This window comes from Etheostoma cragini, chromosome 12 (assembly GCF_013103735.1).
Source record: "Etheostoma cragini isolate CJK2018 chromosome 12, CSU_Ecrag_1.0, whole genome shotgun sequence".
NCBI lineage: Eukaryota > Metazoa > Chordata > Actinopteri > Perciformes > Percidae > Etheostoma > Etheostoma cragini.
Window position 1 is genome coordinate 4,308,415 of NC_048418.1, and position 14,955 is coordinate 4,323,369.

Sequence of the window (14,955 nt, forward strand, 5' to 3'; positions counted from 1 at the left end):
TGGTCATAGTTAGCACTGGTATTAGTCATGGACTGCATTATATTCAGACGTGTTCCTAATATTCTGCCCCCCTCACATACAGTACATAAGTGAATAGAGAGGACAATTGGCAACACACATCAATATAATGTAGTTCAGTAGAACACCACTTTCAAGTGTGAGCTCAATAATAATTGCCATTAAACATTTTCCAACGATGTCACCAAAAATGTATCGTCATAAACGTACGTTAGAGCTTTTGTATTGAATGGCAAAATATTGTACAGCTGTAGCTAATAAAGTGGCCACTGAGTGTAAAAGTTTGACCAAAATATCTTGACTCAAAGCCCCTTTAGTAGATGTCCTTCAGAGCTTTAAGACACATGTAGTGGCCTTGATTGTTGTCTAGGGTTTACTAAACTGGAGGGGTTCAGTTGTTATCACGAGACCTAAGCATGGAACCGGGTCACTGTCAGCCAGGTGGTTGTGTACTGGAGATATCTATGAAGGGGAAATTGAGCTAAGAGATATTTTTGTCAAACTAACTCGTGCTTACGGGGGTTCAAATACTGTTGCATAAACTTAGGAATTCACCAGACAACTGACTAGAATGTTAAAAACAATATTTAGTGTTGAAATATTAGCTTGCTCTAACTTATTTTTTAGCCGGTCGCTAATAATTAGCATTTCTGCTTCTAAAGAAAAGTCATCTTTGAGACTTGTGTACTTTGCCAAACACATTATAAACAGTGGCAATTGAAACACAAAAAATAAACACAAAAAACCCAAAAGGCATCAAGAAAATTGGATAATTGCAGGTTGTGCCTTACCAACCTGAAACATGTTTTACATAATTGGTAAATCAATTCACCTTTATAAGTCGCAGCCATGTCTACTTTTAACTGTACTACTACACTCATTTTACTCTATGTAGCTGATTAAATCGTAACAGCTATAACATGATTGACTTTATGAAGTTAAAAGGCATTAGCATTGCCTTCCAAGGACAAAGGCCATGTGTGTATTTCTATAGACAGAAAGGAGGTTGTGGGAGGTTACACAGGCAACTGACAATCAGATCAAACAGGAGACAGTGGAGCAAGCAAAGATATAGAGCTATCAGAAGCAGCAGGTCAAGTGATAATTGTTATGATCATGATAACATATACACAGAGGCAAGCAGAGGGAAATAAAATCTTATCAGTTTGATAAAAACAGTTTACCCTTGCAGTTTTAATATAGGGCCCGACCAGGTCCAGCACATACATTTGTGTCCCATAGTAATGCCAAGAGTTGGGAAGACCAATTTATCTGGACACAAATGTTTCTCTGGTACATGTTTGAGATCAAAACATATTTCTAATTGTGCCAAAGAGTCGATGTGTGTGGAAATGTTTTGTTGATCTGAATATTATCATAAGCAGATTAAACTTAAGTTGCTCTATATTTATGTGTCGGGCCCTGGGTATTACAAATACATAGAGGAAAGGATCAAGCACCAATCAGGCCTGGTGCTCAATCCACAGACAAAGAGCCATGCATACTGAAAGACAAATAATAGCTTCTTCCTGTTATCCTAGCCTACAATCATTTTTTCCAAATTTGTCTCAAGTTATTCATTATCTTCCCTGTACTGTAGTTCACCAACCTTCCAGTGGGGGGAGCTGTGGCGACGAGGACTCCTGGTGCTCTGAGTGTGCAGGGAGAGAAGTAGGGGCTGCGGGGGTGATGGATGGAGAGGGAGTGGCTGTTGCTGAGCTAATGGCCGTGGCTACACCTTTTGGGGGAGTGGCTGGTGATGATGGGGGAGTGGCTGAGGAACTAAGGGGTGTGGCGGCAGCTGCTGTACTAACAACCGGGGCAGGTGCAGTCGTACTGGGTGTGGCTGTGGAGGATACGAGTGTGGCCGAGGGGACAAAAGGCTTGGCATCAACGTTGAGGGACGATCCGACTGCTGTTATTGGAGGGTGTGTGCCTGCGGCAGTTAAAGGTGATGGGTTGCTGGACAAGGCGGAAGTAGGAGGAAGGTCTGGAATGCTTTTGGAAGGGTTGAAAACTGAAGCGGTTTGTGAAGCAAGGATGCCGATTTCTGTTGGAGTGGACTTTGTCAGGGGAGCCGTAGAAAGGGAGGGGGTGTTAGTGATAGGAGTGGTGGACTGTGAGTCAGGAGTGGAGCCTGGAGGAGTCTGGAGGACTGAATCCAGGAAAGAGAAGGTCTGGGAGACTGGGCTCAGATTATCCCCTGTCAACAATGCTAGACTACCACTAACATCTTCACCTAAAACACTGTTGTAGGCAACACTAGCAGCTGTGCTGTTAGGTTCAGGTTTGCTGGGCGAAACTTTCTCTTCATCGTGTTTTTGACCCTCTTCAGCAGACAAAGGGAAATCGTCTATACACATCGGCTCGTAAGAGCGTGGAGATGAATCTGTTGCAAGGCTAGCATGGGAACGGTTAATGAAATTTGTGGGTATTTGTGTAGGGGCAGAGGGCAATGTAGGGCTGTGGTAGGAGTCTGGAGCTTTGGAGTCAGAAGGACCAGAGTTGGCAGTTGTAGCCCAGGTAGGAGTGACTGTAGCCAGTGTGGGAGAGATGGGCTGCTGCGCTCCCCACTCCTCTGGAAGTCTTGCCCGACTCTTAGTTTTCCTGCCTTTCACTCTACCTCCTCCTCCACTCTCTCTGATGTCCCACTCCCAGTTCTCCTCTTCGTCCTCATCCTCATCCAGTCCGCCCTTATGCTTGTCTGATTGGCCAATGTTGTTCTCCTGGCTATCCAAGAAGTTGTAGACCTGGTCATGGCCCTTCCTCTTCTTCTTTCGCCGTCTCTGCTGCTGCTGCTTGGCAGCCTCGCCCCCCGGCCCCACTCTCTCAGGGCTGAGGGGTTCGGAGGAAGTGAGACTGCTGTCATCCACTGAGCTGCTGGGAGAAAGGATGGGAGCTGCCGAGGGAGGGGGGAGGGTTTTATAAGAGGAGGAACCAATCACATACTGTGTCAGATAAACGATGAGCCAAAATGCCATCAGATTGTGGTTACCATAGGTGGTTAATAAATACTTCATGTCTAAATTGTTTACGGTTTCATTAAATAAGTGCAACAACTGTTCTCATCAACATGAAGGTCCATAGGAGCTGAAGTGATTTGATGAAGGAGGGGAGCTTGTGGAATTACCAATTACTGAAGGTGGATTCTTGTTTATTTTGTAGGGATAGGCTACCACAGAAGTACCTGTACCTTCTTAAACAGTCAGACAATCTCATGGATACCATTCTTTATGCTTTTGTGTGTAGTTTGAGGGTTATGTAGTATAGGTAAGACTCTATTTACAGGTCTTGTGAGTGCTACTGAAAATTTGAAAGAAGTTGTATAAAGAATTTTGTGTCTCCAGTATGAGCAAAAAATATTAAAAAGAAAAGTCAGTGTCGGTGTCAGTTAGGGGTGGAAATCACCAGACGCCTCCCAATACTATATCATCACAATACTTATGCCAAGATACAATATTATTGCGATTTTAAACAAAATCGCAATAAATAAATTTAAATATTCTGCGATATATTGCAATTTTATAACCTTTTTTCCAACTTCTAATTTCCCCAATTTCAAGTGATATTGTTTCATCTAAAGTGATACTTCTTTTCTTCTCTGTTTGTTCATTTCATTTCAGTTTTATTGCTGCGAAATGGGATTTTCAAGCAGAAAAACTGACCTACACATTTATAATAAAAGATCAATATTTGACGCCTGGGTATCGATACAGTATTGCCACTAAAAATATCGCGATACTATGCTGTATCGATTTTTCCCCCACCCCTAGTGTCAGTGTCAGTGTTGTTGCCCTGGGTGTTTCCAGCCATAGTAACCACAGTCTGCTTTTAGGCTCCTCTCAGCACAACCTTGTGAACATTTTCATAACATGTGATGTATGTGATGGTGCCTGCTTTTATAAAAACCTGTAATTTACTCACCTGTTACACACGTCCTATGTTTCAGTAAAGGCTACATAATCAATTTATATTCTTATTCTTATTATTCACATATTTACAGGTGCCGTTTACAGCAGCATAATGATTTAGAACCGAGCACCAGGTGAGTAGAATTTGCTTGGATATATCTGCATGGTTATCTTTGCCAGGGTGAAACGGGTTGGAATTAATTTAGATTTAATTTTAAACAATGTTTTTATTCAAATGTGCCAAATTGTTATGGTAGCTTTGTAGGACCAAAGCTCACTTTGAATCGAGGTCTACTGTATATCTGCGTTTGTGCATTTAACATCTTTAGAAGAGGCCTAACACAGCTTTAAGATCCTCACTTTTGGACATTACAGGATCATTCCATATTAGTCCCATTGAATACAGTACAATGAGAGGGACTAAAAGTCCGAAGATCCATTGGCTGGTCATAACATATTGCGTACATTTTCAATTCAGTAAATTCTGAATGGAGTGTTTTAAGATACAATTTTCAGTCAAACAATGGACATATTGTCGGATTCTGTCTTTGTGGAAAAATACGTTTGATTCACCTTTTTTTCAACAATCATCATCATCACCATCACCATCATTACCCAGGGGGCAGAGCTGGTCGTTTAAGCAGGCACGCACAAAGAAGAAAAACAAACACACTGGGCGGAACAGAGCTCTGAAGCGATGTAATGAGGTAAATGAATCAAGCACGTTACAAACAGGGTCAAGCATGCATGATTAAAAATAAATGCATGCATGTCTGAAGAATCCTGGCAATAAATGGGTCATTGTCCTACATGCAGAAACACTAAAATGATCCAAAATGACACAATAAACATATGGAATGTGTTACAAAACCACAACACATATGGCAAACTGTACACATGCAAGCTCTAACAAACAAAGAAAGAAATTCAGCTTCCACTGAAATGATCCCTTCATTAGTCTGTTCCCACTATCTTGTTTTGGGAATGAAGTTGGGTATGGTTTTTCCTCTGAAGCAATATTTCTCAATTATTTCTGACAAGCACTTCATCAGCTCAGCGAGAATGAGAGAGAGAAGGAAAAAAAAACGACAGACAGAGGGACATCCTCTATAAATAAAACTCTCTAACCTAAACAACCCTCTCAGTCTTCCTGTTTTTACAATCTCTGTTGTCATCTCTCCCATCTGCTCAATATGTCCGGAATCGCTGGGTATTAATGTGAATCCAGAGAAAAAAGGTGCATTCCCTTCTACATCTGGCACCTTTCCCTGTGCTTCTAACTTAATTGATTGAATTGAAGTTGCTATTTTCTCCATTTTATAGCTGCGCTAAAAACAGCTCAAGGAAGAGACAAGGCCGGGGCATTATCATCTATATTTTATGTTTTAAGGTATTTTAATGAGAGTACATCTTAATCTCCAATCTGGCAAACTGCCAAGAGAAACATTAACGTTGGAGCGCTGGCTGCTTCAAACACACTGCTTATGCAAAAGTGCTGTGTGTGAGAGTTAATCTGAAATGTTAGGAAAATGGGTTTCGTTTCACTGAATTCCACTGGCACCTGCACCTGCACAGACAGAGCAGCAGGTGCGTAAAGATTTTTAGATTTCAAGCCCAGAAATACAGTTTGAGAAGACACAGATAGTGTGGAAGGCTGGTTGATAAATGTGTCAGTGTCCTGTTCTGCATCAGTAAGATTGATATTTCTTTCTGAAGCTTATATATTCCTTTGTTGATTGTTTTAATCGAACTTATGTAACAGGGTTGGCACATTGCCCGAATTTCTCCGGGTAGTTTGTGATGGAGCGGTTAGCTAAGCAAAAGATTTTAAAAACAGCAGGTACGTCACTGGTGGTAAGTTATCTTTATGGTCAAAGAAATATGACAACTCATTTTTATTCCAAAGATTGGAATGTGTGGTAGCCATTACATCAGCAATTAATGGCTGCTATTGGGTAACAGACAATCTCTCCTTAATTCCTCCTTGGGTCCCTAGAAGACCCATTTCCTGTAATGAACGAGGATAGTAACTGTTACATCAACAACAACCAGCCCCTACAGGCTATCTTTAGTACACCAGCAGAACAGAAGGGACAAGAGATACAAAATAAAGCCCTGAATAAGAGCTTGCTAAATGTTTAATACGTTTTGCAGATGCTGAGTCATTTTAGAAGTTCAGTGGAGGGGCTTGTGGTTCAAGTCTTTATTTCTTCCCCATTTCTCTCACCTGAAGATTTCCTGCTGAGTGGACTAACAGTCTGACTGAGTGCACAAATATGGTCAGGTGATGAAAGACTGCATGCATGTCTCTATTACAGAATCCGAAATGTTGCTTTCAAGCAGTTACACAGGAAGACTGCAAAAGGTGTGTGGGGCTGCTTTGTTATACCCTCCTGTGGTTTTGTTTGTTGCCTGGCAAACACAAATGTAGTTAATGTTCAGCTGTTACTCACTCAAGCAGCTATTGATTATTATGAACATTAAAAATTCATGTAACAGGAAGCAGTATGTTTTCTTAGGTTTCTTTTTTCCTATCAGGCTGCAGTAACTACCGAAGACATTAAACTATGGCTTATCTTGTATTTATTGTTGTCAATGAATAAGTCCCATCTGTGTTTTGATCCAGTTTGTCAGTAGACAAAGACAATGGCAAAGTGCACAGAGCGTAAAGCCATGAGGCGACTGGTGACGTCAAAGCAGAGCCGAAGGTGTCCCACCGACAGTGAAACCAACTAGAAAAGGCTGCCCTCTGCTGCTGAAAGCACGTTACTCTCCTCCTGTCACCACTCGACCCTGCTGCCCTGCTACAGGAACCCTCTATATAATAATAAATAAAGACATGACGAGACACGTGATTGGGTTTACAAGCCAAGACAAGATTTTAACACTGTTTTAAAGTTAAACTTGAATTAAGAAATATGACTGGAAAACTGTCTTTACTCAGAGAACCAAGGTTACAATGTAACCAAGCATTTCATTGCAGCAGTAAACAAGGAAGTGGGCTGCTCTTGTATGGATTTATGACCATTTTAGGACGAAGGGAGAACATTTCTCTTTGTTTAATATCCTTAAAAGTAAAGACAGGTTGTTCTTTCTGCTTCTGACTCATAAAAAAAAAAAAAAAACACAGAAAGAGAGTGATCTGCGCGAGTCAGAGCTCCACTGAAATGCATGCTGCAGTCGGTGTGTGTGTGAGTGTGTGTGTGTGTGTCGGGGGTGAGAGAGAGAGAGAGATCAAACCCTCTAACGTTCTAACGCTGGGTTTTAAAGGCAGCTTTATACAATTGTAACTCTGCTGCCACTCACCAAAAATGAGATCAGAGTCAACTCTGGCGAAGGGACAGGGGGTCGTCTATGCTGATTTAGAGGTCCAAGCCAGCGTTATTATAAAGTCCAACCAGGTCAGAGTTCATCTATTGGCGGCCGCTCTGTACTTGTGACGGATATCGCAAGACAATTTTTACCTCGACAAGAAGTCCTGTCACATTTTTGTGAGATCTTGTCACACCTCTAATAAATTAACATTTGAGATTTCATTAAAACAAATTCAAGATGATCAGGATTTAAATTCCTCAATTTCCGCCAGCTCCAACCAATCAAATCCAACCAGCCCTCCCTAACACATACATGAAAGCACCCGCTCAGTATTTAAGTAATTGCAAACTTATTGAGAAAAGATTTTGTCTACAAAAGTTTAGGAACCTTAAAACCACATTGCATGTACCGTATGTTCCTCCTCTCGCCTCATTCCCCTGACTCCACGTTCCACTGATACAGTAAGACATGCAACCGGCCCTCTGTCTGATACCTGCAGAGTGATCCATAGAGTGGATTCCTGGGCCACCAGAAGAAAACAGATTGCTTCCACTGGTGTTACTGGTGGTTTTGTTTTCCACACCAAATAGGCCCGAACTCTTCTGGGTGTCCATAGCTGAACCCATCCCAGTCTGGCCGACGGTGGAGCTCATACTGGTCTGGAACGGTGGCAGGCTGGACCCCATGGTCCCTCCCATCCCAGTCTGAGAAAAGCCTGATGGAGAGACAGAGACACATCACCAACAGACAACTGGCTTGATGAAAATGGAAAAGGGTATTGCTATTGTTATTGCTGCTTTTACACCAGATACATACAGCTTGCTGTTTTTATTTAAAATGTATTCTGAGGAAGCTGTAATATTAGGATGGGGGGAATCAATAAAGACTAGTATCACAATATTTTCCGGGGCAATTCTGTAACAATAAACTGACACCAAGAAAAAAAAATTATTATATAAATTAGACAATACAAATGAATGTTTTGGTACTAGAATAATAAAATTAATCTTTTAGCCCACTAAATGAGAGATGTCACACAAAGACACAAAGTGTGTTGCCGAAGTTTTCCCCTGGGGACATAATTTGAAGTTGGAAAAAAGGTAATAAATCGCAATATATTGCAGAATATCGCAATATGTTTAAATCACAATCATACTGTATAAGTATAGTAAAGCTTCTAAATGTAGAATTTGAAAAGCACACCCTGTGGTCATATTAAAGACCACCGGCCAGCTGCACTAATTTTGATGATGATCATTTGACACCCACTGCATGTGTGATTTGTGCAGTTTAAGGCACAAAAACATAATTTAATGTTGATCTCTTCATAAACTCATTATGGTTTGTTTTCTGCCCCCTTCCTGCACGCAGATCTGATTGATGGCGTTGCTCAGAAGTCGTTAGAACTGGAAAATGTCTTTGAAATGTATATGTGCATATGTTTATGTTTGATAAAAATAAAATGAATTATTTGTGTGTGTGAAAAAAATCACTGCAGCTGTATAAAAGCATGGAGATGATAAACAGACAGAGATGTGTTATTCACCAAACGCTGTGGTCCAGATGAATGATTCAAAGGAATTTGTAATTAAAAAATAAAATGGTTAAAGTTCCGAAATGTTTTGGATTTTGTGATATTGGGAAAACATTGTTTGTACCAGCCTTACAAGCAGACAACAAAGAACACAAAAGTTGAGCGTGCTAGGTATAAGTAGTTGTTTGGACATAACTGAGAGACCAATAAAGGACTAATGAAGAGAATATATAGTATATTCTGTATATTTACAGTATTTCTCAGACTAGTGGAGCATAATAATTGCAGCAGTGCTGAACAACTAAAGAGCAGCAGCTTCCATCAAAGGTTAATGTTTTATTGTTTACCCTCCTGGTTGATTTTTGCACAGAATATCTCATTTTATTATAAAACATTTTAGCCACTGTCACTAGATCATGTTTTCACAACAACTTTAACACAACAATAAAACATCTACAGCTAAAGCGTAGAAAATAAAACCAATTCATGAAGCCATATTTAGGCTCCATATTTCGGCTCCATATTTTGGCTCATTTTTCTAAATTCAAATTACAAATTTTAACCACCAATTTTAGCCAAATTAGTTCATAGCTTCTCACACATTGAGTATCGCCAGTTACAAACAGAGAGGAGCAGTAATATGACATCCTTCTTAGTCTGTAGTGAGAGGTAAAAATGACACAGGAGGTGAAAAAGTAAAGTGGACCTAGAAATGAGTCAGGCGTGCTATTGTCCTTTGTCTTGCTCCATTGATCTGTCCTCCCACCCATCATAGGACCTGGAAAAGAGAGAAAGAGAGAGAGAGAGAGAGAGAAATGGAAGAATGAACATGGAAGGAAAATTGGGAGAATCAGAAAGGGGACCAGAGAGCCAGACGGAGAGAGTCAAAATGAGTGGGAGGAGGTGAATGACCAGGAGAGATGAACAAATGAACCAGCGGGACAGAACATAAAAACAAATGCTGATGTCAGACAGATATATTCAAATGTGCACATGGAGTACGCAAAGATAGATGGAAACAAAAATGCCTTAATAGTTGTTGGTGTTGTTGCCATTTTAGACACAGTAGGAAAAGCAGAGGTGTAACTAACAAAATGATAATGTTCCATTGCAAGTTTCAGGGTCCTGGTAGACTAGCATGGCTTACTGGGACACCTGAATAGAACATCATACTGTTATTGGTGACATCGCTGATTTTCCTACTATGAAAAAATGGAGCAACTTGTGGCATAGAAACTAAGCAGAAAAAGCAATAGAATAAAGGTTGATGGGGACTTGCATCTTCCTCCTCTTCTTTACTGTCACTATAGACACTGCCTTGGCATACGTCTAACACTCAACAGGTTTACCTACAGTCTGTCACTTTGTTGTCTATATTGTATTGATGTAATGATAGCAGATGGAAACTTTAACTGACTATTTAAAAAATAAAAACTTTTTCTAAAAAAGGCACAACTTAAGTGCTCAATATGTTTTTGTTGAGGATTATGTAAGAAAGCATGCTCATTTTCATACTTGCAGTAACCGCATGTAGAATGTGACAATGCCCTTATGTTGTGTACCCAAATGGAGAGGGAGATCACTTTGCTTGTCTCACAAGGATTTGATAACCGATATGCTGGGTACCTTTCCACATATTAATCTTTTCCTTGTGAAATTACATTTAAGACATGGAAAGCTGTGCCCAGAAGTGTCATAACTGGTAAGTGTTGTTTTCGGACTAACTTAGAGGGGGAACTACAGCTCCCATGTTTCTCTGCAACAACAACAAAAACTAATCAAACTTCTGTGCAAATGTCTTCCATACTAAAGTGGAAAAGCTGTGTGATATATGACTAGAGCGCCCTCCACCCTCACCGGACAGGTAGTCAGAGCTGAATGCAGAATGTCCTGGTGGGTCTTGGCGTCCCCCAGACGACATCATGGATGACATCATCCCTGGACCTAGAGGAGACAAAAAAGCATTATCAGAATCATCGAAAACTGCACCTGAATCTGTCACTCTGCTCTTCCACACAATCATACAGATCTTGCTTCCCAAAACCAGCTTCACCAGCCTGTTCGTGTGTGTGTGTGTGTGTGTGTGTGTGTGTGTGTGGGTTGCGTACATATTTTGACAGTTAGGAAAGCAGACACAACACGTCACTGAAGGGACTATCACCATGGTGACGCAAGGAAAGGACAAAAGCATCTACGGCTCCCTACGCTAGCTGTCGGAGGATGTGTCTTAAATAATCATTGCAGATGTGCCACTAGCTGAGGTCGACACACACACACACACATACATACACGCACGCACACACACTTGCACTCAATTGGGTTTATGCAACAAACAAGCAGCAGAAAACACCCAATCAGGAAATTAAAGTATCTAAAAATAAATGATGGAGGTTGAGTTGTTTTGTGATTGGCAGCACTGAAGGGTTTGGAGGAGGGAAGGAGGATCGCTGGGAGAAAGGAGATTTGAAAGAGACAGTTTTAGGTTGTAGGGGGATGTGTGGGTGAAGCTACCCACACACATACACTATTGATAAATACTATATATGAAATACTGTATATGTGTGATGTTACTGTTAGGTGAGGAAGGTAGAAGAAGCGGGAGGAGTGGAGTTGAGTGCTGTTGAATAATAAAATAAATCAAACGGGGGATCCATTGACTAAAGTAAAGTTGTGCACTGCTGGCACCATTACATCCAATTAAGCAGACATATACATATAAAACCTTTTATTATTATAACAATAAAAGTATGTTACCAACTAAATAATAACATTTTACTGTGTCAGGGGTCATTACATGATCAACTGTAGCTACACGTAATAACTATTACATTAAAAATTAAAAAAGCTATGAAAAAAACAAGATTAATATTTATGAAAATTAGGAAATTAAATAAACCTGTCAACAAAAACTGACTAGAAAGACTCTTACGAGATTGTGCTAGTGATGGTTTTAATGTGTACACCACCATACCACGGAAGAAGCACTGACATCATTAAATCAGTCCATAAAGGGGAACTACGCCCAATCTTAAAATGCAAACATGTTGTTTCTCTGACAATGCTAATATTGATAATAATAATCACAACTGTCACATAAGTGTAGTGGAGTGGGTACAATATTTTGTATAAATTATCTCAATTGAACCTAAGTACAGTATTTGAGTTGATGCACCAAGTTAACCTCAACATCCGCTATTTCCTCTTGGAATACCTATAGATAAATACTATCTTAATCTATTTAATTCATTATAATAAAGTAAAGTTGGATTAAGTATAAGTGATCATTTTCTTTCCCATGCATTACCCTTCTGGTGCTGCATTGCAAAAATTATCTGTCCGTGGTCCTGAAATAGCAGGGGGAAGCTACAAAATAAACTCTGAGGGACATACAGTATCAGGTATTATTAACTCCTGCTGAGAGACACACACACACAACATGATTGTTCATTGTGGAGCTGAAAAGATGTCACTGTTCTAAAGACATGCAGTGGTCTACACTCTAGCTGAAAACCATTTTTTTTACTAAATTCAGAGGGAGTAAGGATACACATTTAGCGCTGGGCCACTATCATTGAAATGGTTATAAATGGCTAATGGTAATAATTAACAAGCTTAGGCGAGTGCAAAGGTGTTTCATAATGACTTGCTGAATTTACATCCACCTGAAACTAATCACACACACAAATACACACACAAAAAAAGAACTGTGAGACAAAACTGAAGAACTGGAGACACAGCCGATAGTTAACATCTGAGTATTTGGCCTCACCAAAGACATGTAAAAAGGGAAACACACTTAAGTGGGGTCCTTTTTCAATGAGGTATTTAAAGATGACAAACTGCCTTATAAACCCGAAGTGTAAATTGTGCACAGAGTGGGGCCTGTCACAAAACACGGTTTAAGACGGATGATAGTCAGGATGCAGAGGTATCTGGCCAAAGAGGCTATTTTACAAACAGCAAAGCAAGAAAAGGTCCTCCATTTCAAAGGGATGAACGGCAAAATCTTTCCAGGGTAAATGGCAGAAGTGTCAAAGAGAAGAGCGCATTTCAAGGATCCGAGAAACACCAAGATCAGAAAATAGGAAAAATCTACTACAGTCAAGTGACTGGACCAACGCTGTCTGGCAATTAAGTATTGATGGGACTTCGCAGCAGAAACAAGTGCATTAGATGCAGGTATGATGAACTGGACTGAGTTGAAAACTGGCCTGACATACAGTAAATCTCGAGGAGTTGGGGTCTAGTAAGACTCTGTAAAACTACTTTTCCAGGTAATTCCATGCTTATTCCATAGCCATGAGTTGAGTAATTTGACTAAAAACCCAAATTTATGTTATTTAAGGAAAATTAGCAATGAGTTGAGTAATTTGACTAAAAATCCAAATTTTTTGTTATTAAAGGAAAAGTATGAAATTAAATACCGTGTAAAACTAAACATACAGTTTTGTTGTTTTCAGTAAGGACTGTGGATTATTGCCTACATTTTTAGCATTATACGTGTCATATAAGATATTTTGCAATGAATTCAGAGTAGGAACTTACAAACATTTTATGTATTAATAAGGTTGGGAGGTAGAAACCTTAAAAAAATATATAACCTTCCTTAAAAATATATTAAGGAAATAAAATTCAAGAGGAGTTCAGCTCTCTCATCATAGCAACCTTAACAACTAGAGTGGCAACACAAATCTTTCTGTTTGAAACTATTTGTATGAATGTATATATGTGGTTTAATTTAGTCCTTTTCTGTAAGTTTTTTTGCTCCAATAAGGAATCTAAAAGTATAAATCCAAAGAAAGATATTGATATTTGGTATGTTACATACATTCCCAAAGAAAGGTCTAAAAATTGCCCATATAAATATATGCAGTCTCAGGAATAAATTGAGTGTTTTAACAGATATAGTGCAACCAAATAAGTTGCACATATTGGCAGTGTCTGAAACCCATTTAGACTCTACATTTGATGATGCAACTTTGATGGCTACAGCAAGCCACGGCGTTCCCTTCACACATAATGTGAACAGCGTGGCTTTGGAGGGGACTCTTCAAGCAGCAAAGCAAGTGCATTCTGGGATATGGTATTTTTCAGCCACATGAGTCAAAAACCCATTTTCTGGCTTTAAACTTTCTCCGAAATACTATCAAACAAAAAAACAAACACTCCGTAATGTTTTTAAAATGTATTTCAGAAATATTACTTTCAAAGAAATGTCAATATCTAATACCAATTTAGAGAGCGTCATAACCACATTTTAAGTTTGATTACTTAACATTACTACACACACAACTCAATGATTATTAGAAGCTTCTACTGCCCTCTACATTGCATTTCACACACACCACCCGGTTCCTCCATGGTAGTTAACATTTTCAGTAAATACAAGAAAATAAATAATGCCTCACGGTGAAGTAGCACTCATAGTATCCTGTAGTATCATCTGTGTGACAGAGCCCATCCAATGATGGCATTACATTTAATCTAGAGCAAATAATGGCAATATTGGTCCAAACAATTGCATTTACATATTGTACTCAAATTTAGCCCATTTAGCCCTATTTTGTGGGAAATAATACATTTCAGAGACACTGTCTACATAACACTAGCAGTATGTTAGCTTCATGTTCATACAAGCGGGCAATAGACACACATAGTCTGCAGTCAGACATCCCCAGGAACACACACAGGGACACACTGTCTGTGTGTGCAGCCACAGTCAGAACCCAGACAGTCCTCTGAGGACAGCAGCCAGTATCGAGCCCTTCAAGCACCTTCTTTTTTGTAAGCATTCATTTTTATGGCATTTTTACATCACTAGAATGGAAGTTATTTGAACACATAGCCAGGACAAACAAGTCAAAATATACAAGTTGGGAACCACCACAGAAATAGCTTTTTCATAGTTATTGCCTAGTGTAAAGCGTTACAGTTTGATGGACTGGCCACTGTGCATGACACGGACTGGTTGTACTTTCACGTAATTGCTAAGAACATATTACACTGCAGTGTTTGGTAAGATCCAAAGTAGGTTTAGGACTGCACAATTAATCACAATTTTATCAAAATTGCACTATGTTCCAGTTTCATATCCAAATCCCAGGGACGGCGCAATCTTTGTTAAAGGGAAAACAAGTGTCAAACACACACACACGCACACGCACACGCACACGCACA

The 14,955-nt window shown here is 39.7% G+C and overlaps 1 protein-coding gene across 6 annotated transcripts in view; it reads right to left on the bottom strand.

Moving 5' to 3' along the window:
- map4l (microtubule associated protein 4 like) overlaps positions 1-14,955 on the bottom strand; it is an 83,285-nt gene that overhangs the window by 39,671 nt on the left and 28,659 nt on the right. For 5 of the 6 annotated variants that reach the window (XM_034887655.1, XM_034887654.1, XM_034887653.1 and 2 more), the window contains exons 3-6: positions 10,636-10,722; positions 9,485-9,556; positions 7,738-7,959; positions 1,628-2,917 (exon numbers count right to left, since the gene is read on the bottom strand). In XM_034887655.1, coding sequence (XP_034743546.1) covers positions 1,628-2,917; positions 7,738-7,959; positions 9,485-9,556; positions 10,636-10,722 — 1,671 coding nt within the window. The remainder of the gene's footprint in view (positions 1-1,627; positions 2,918-7,737; positions 7,960-9,484; positions 9,557-10,635; positions 10,723-14,955) is intronic. The other variant, XM_034887651.1, reaches the window with a different exon arrangement.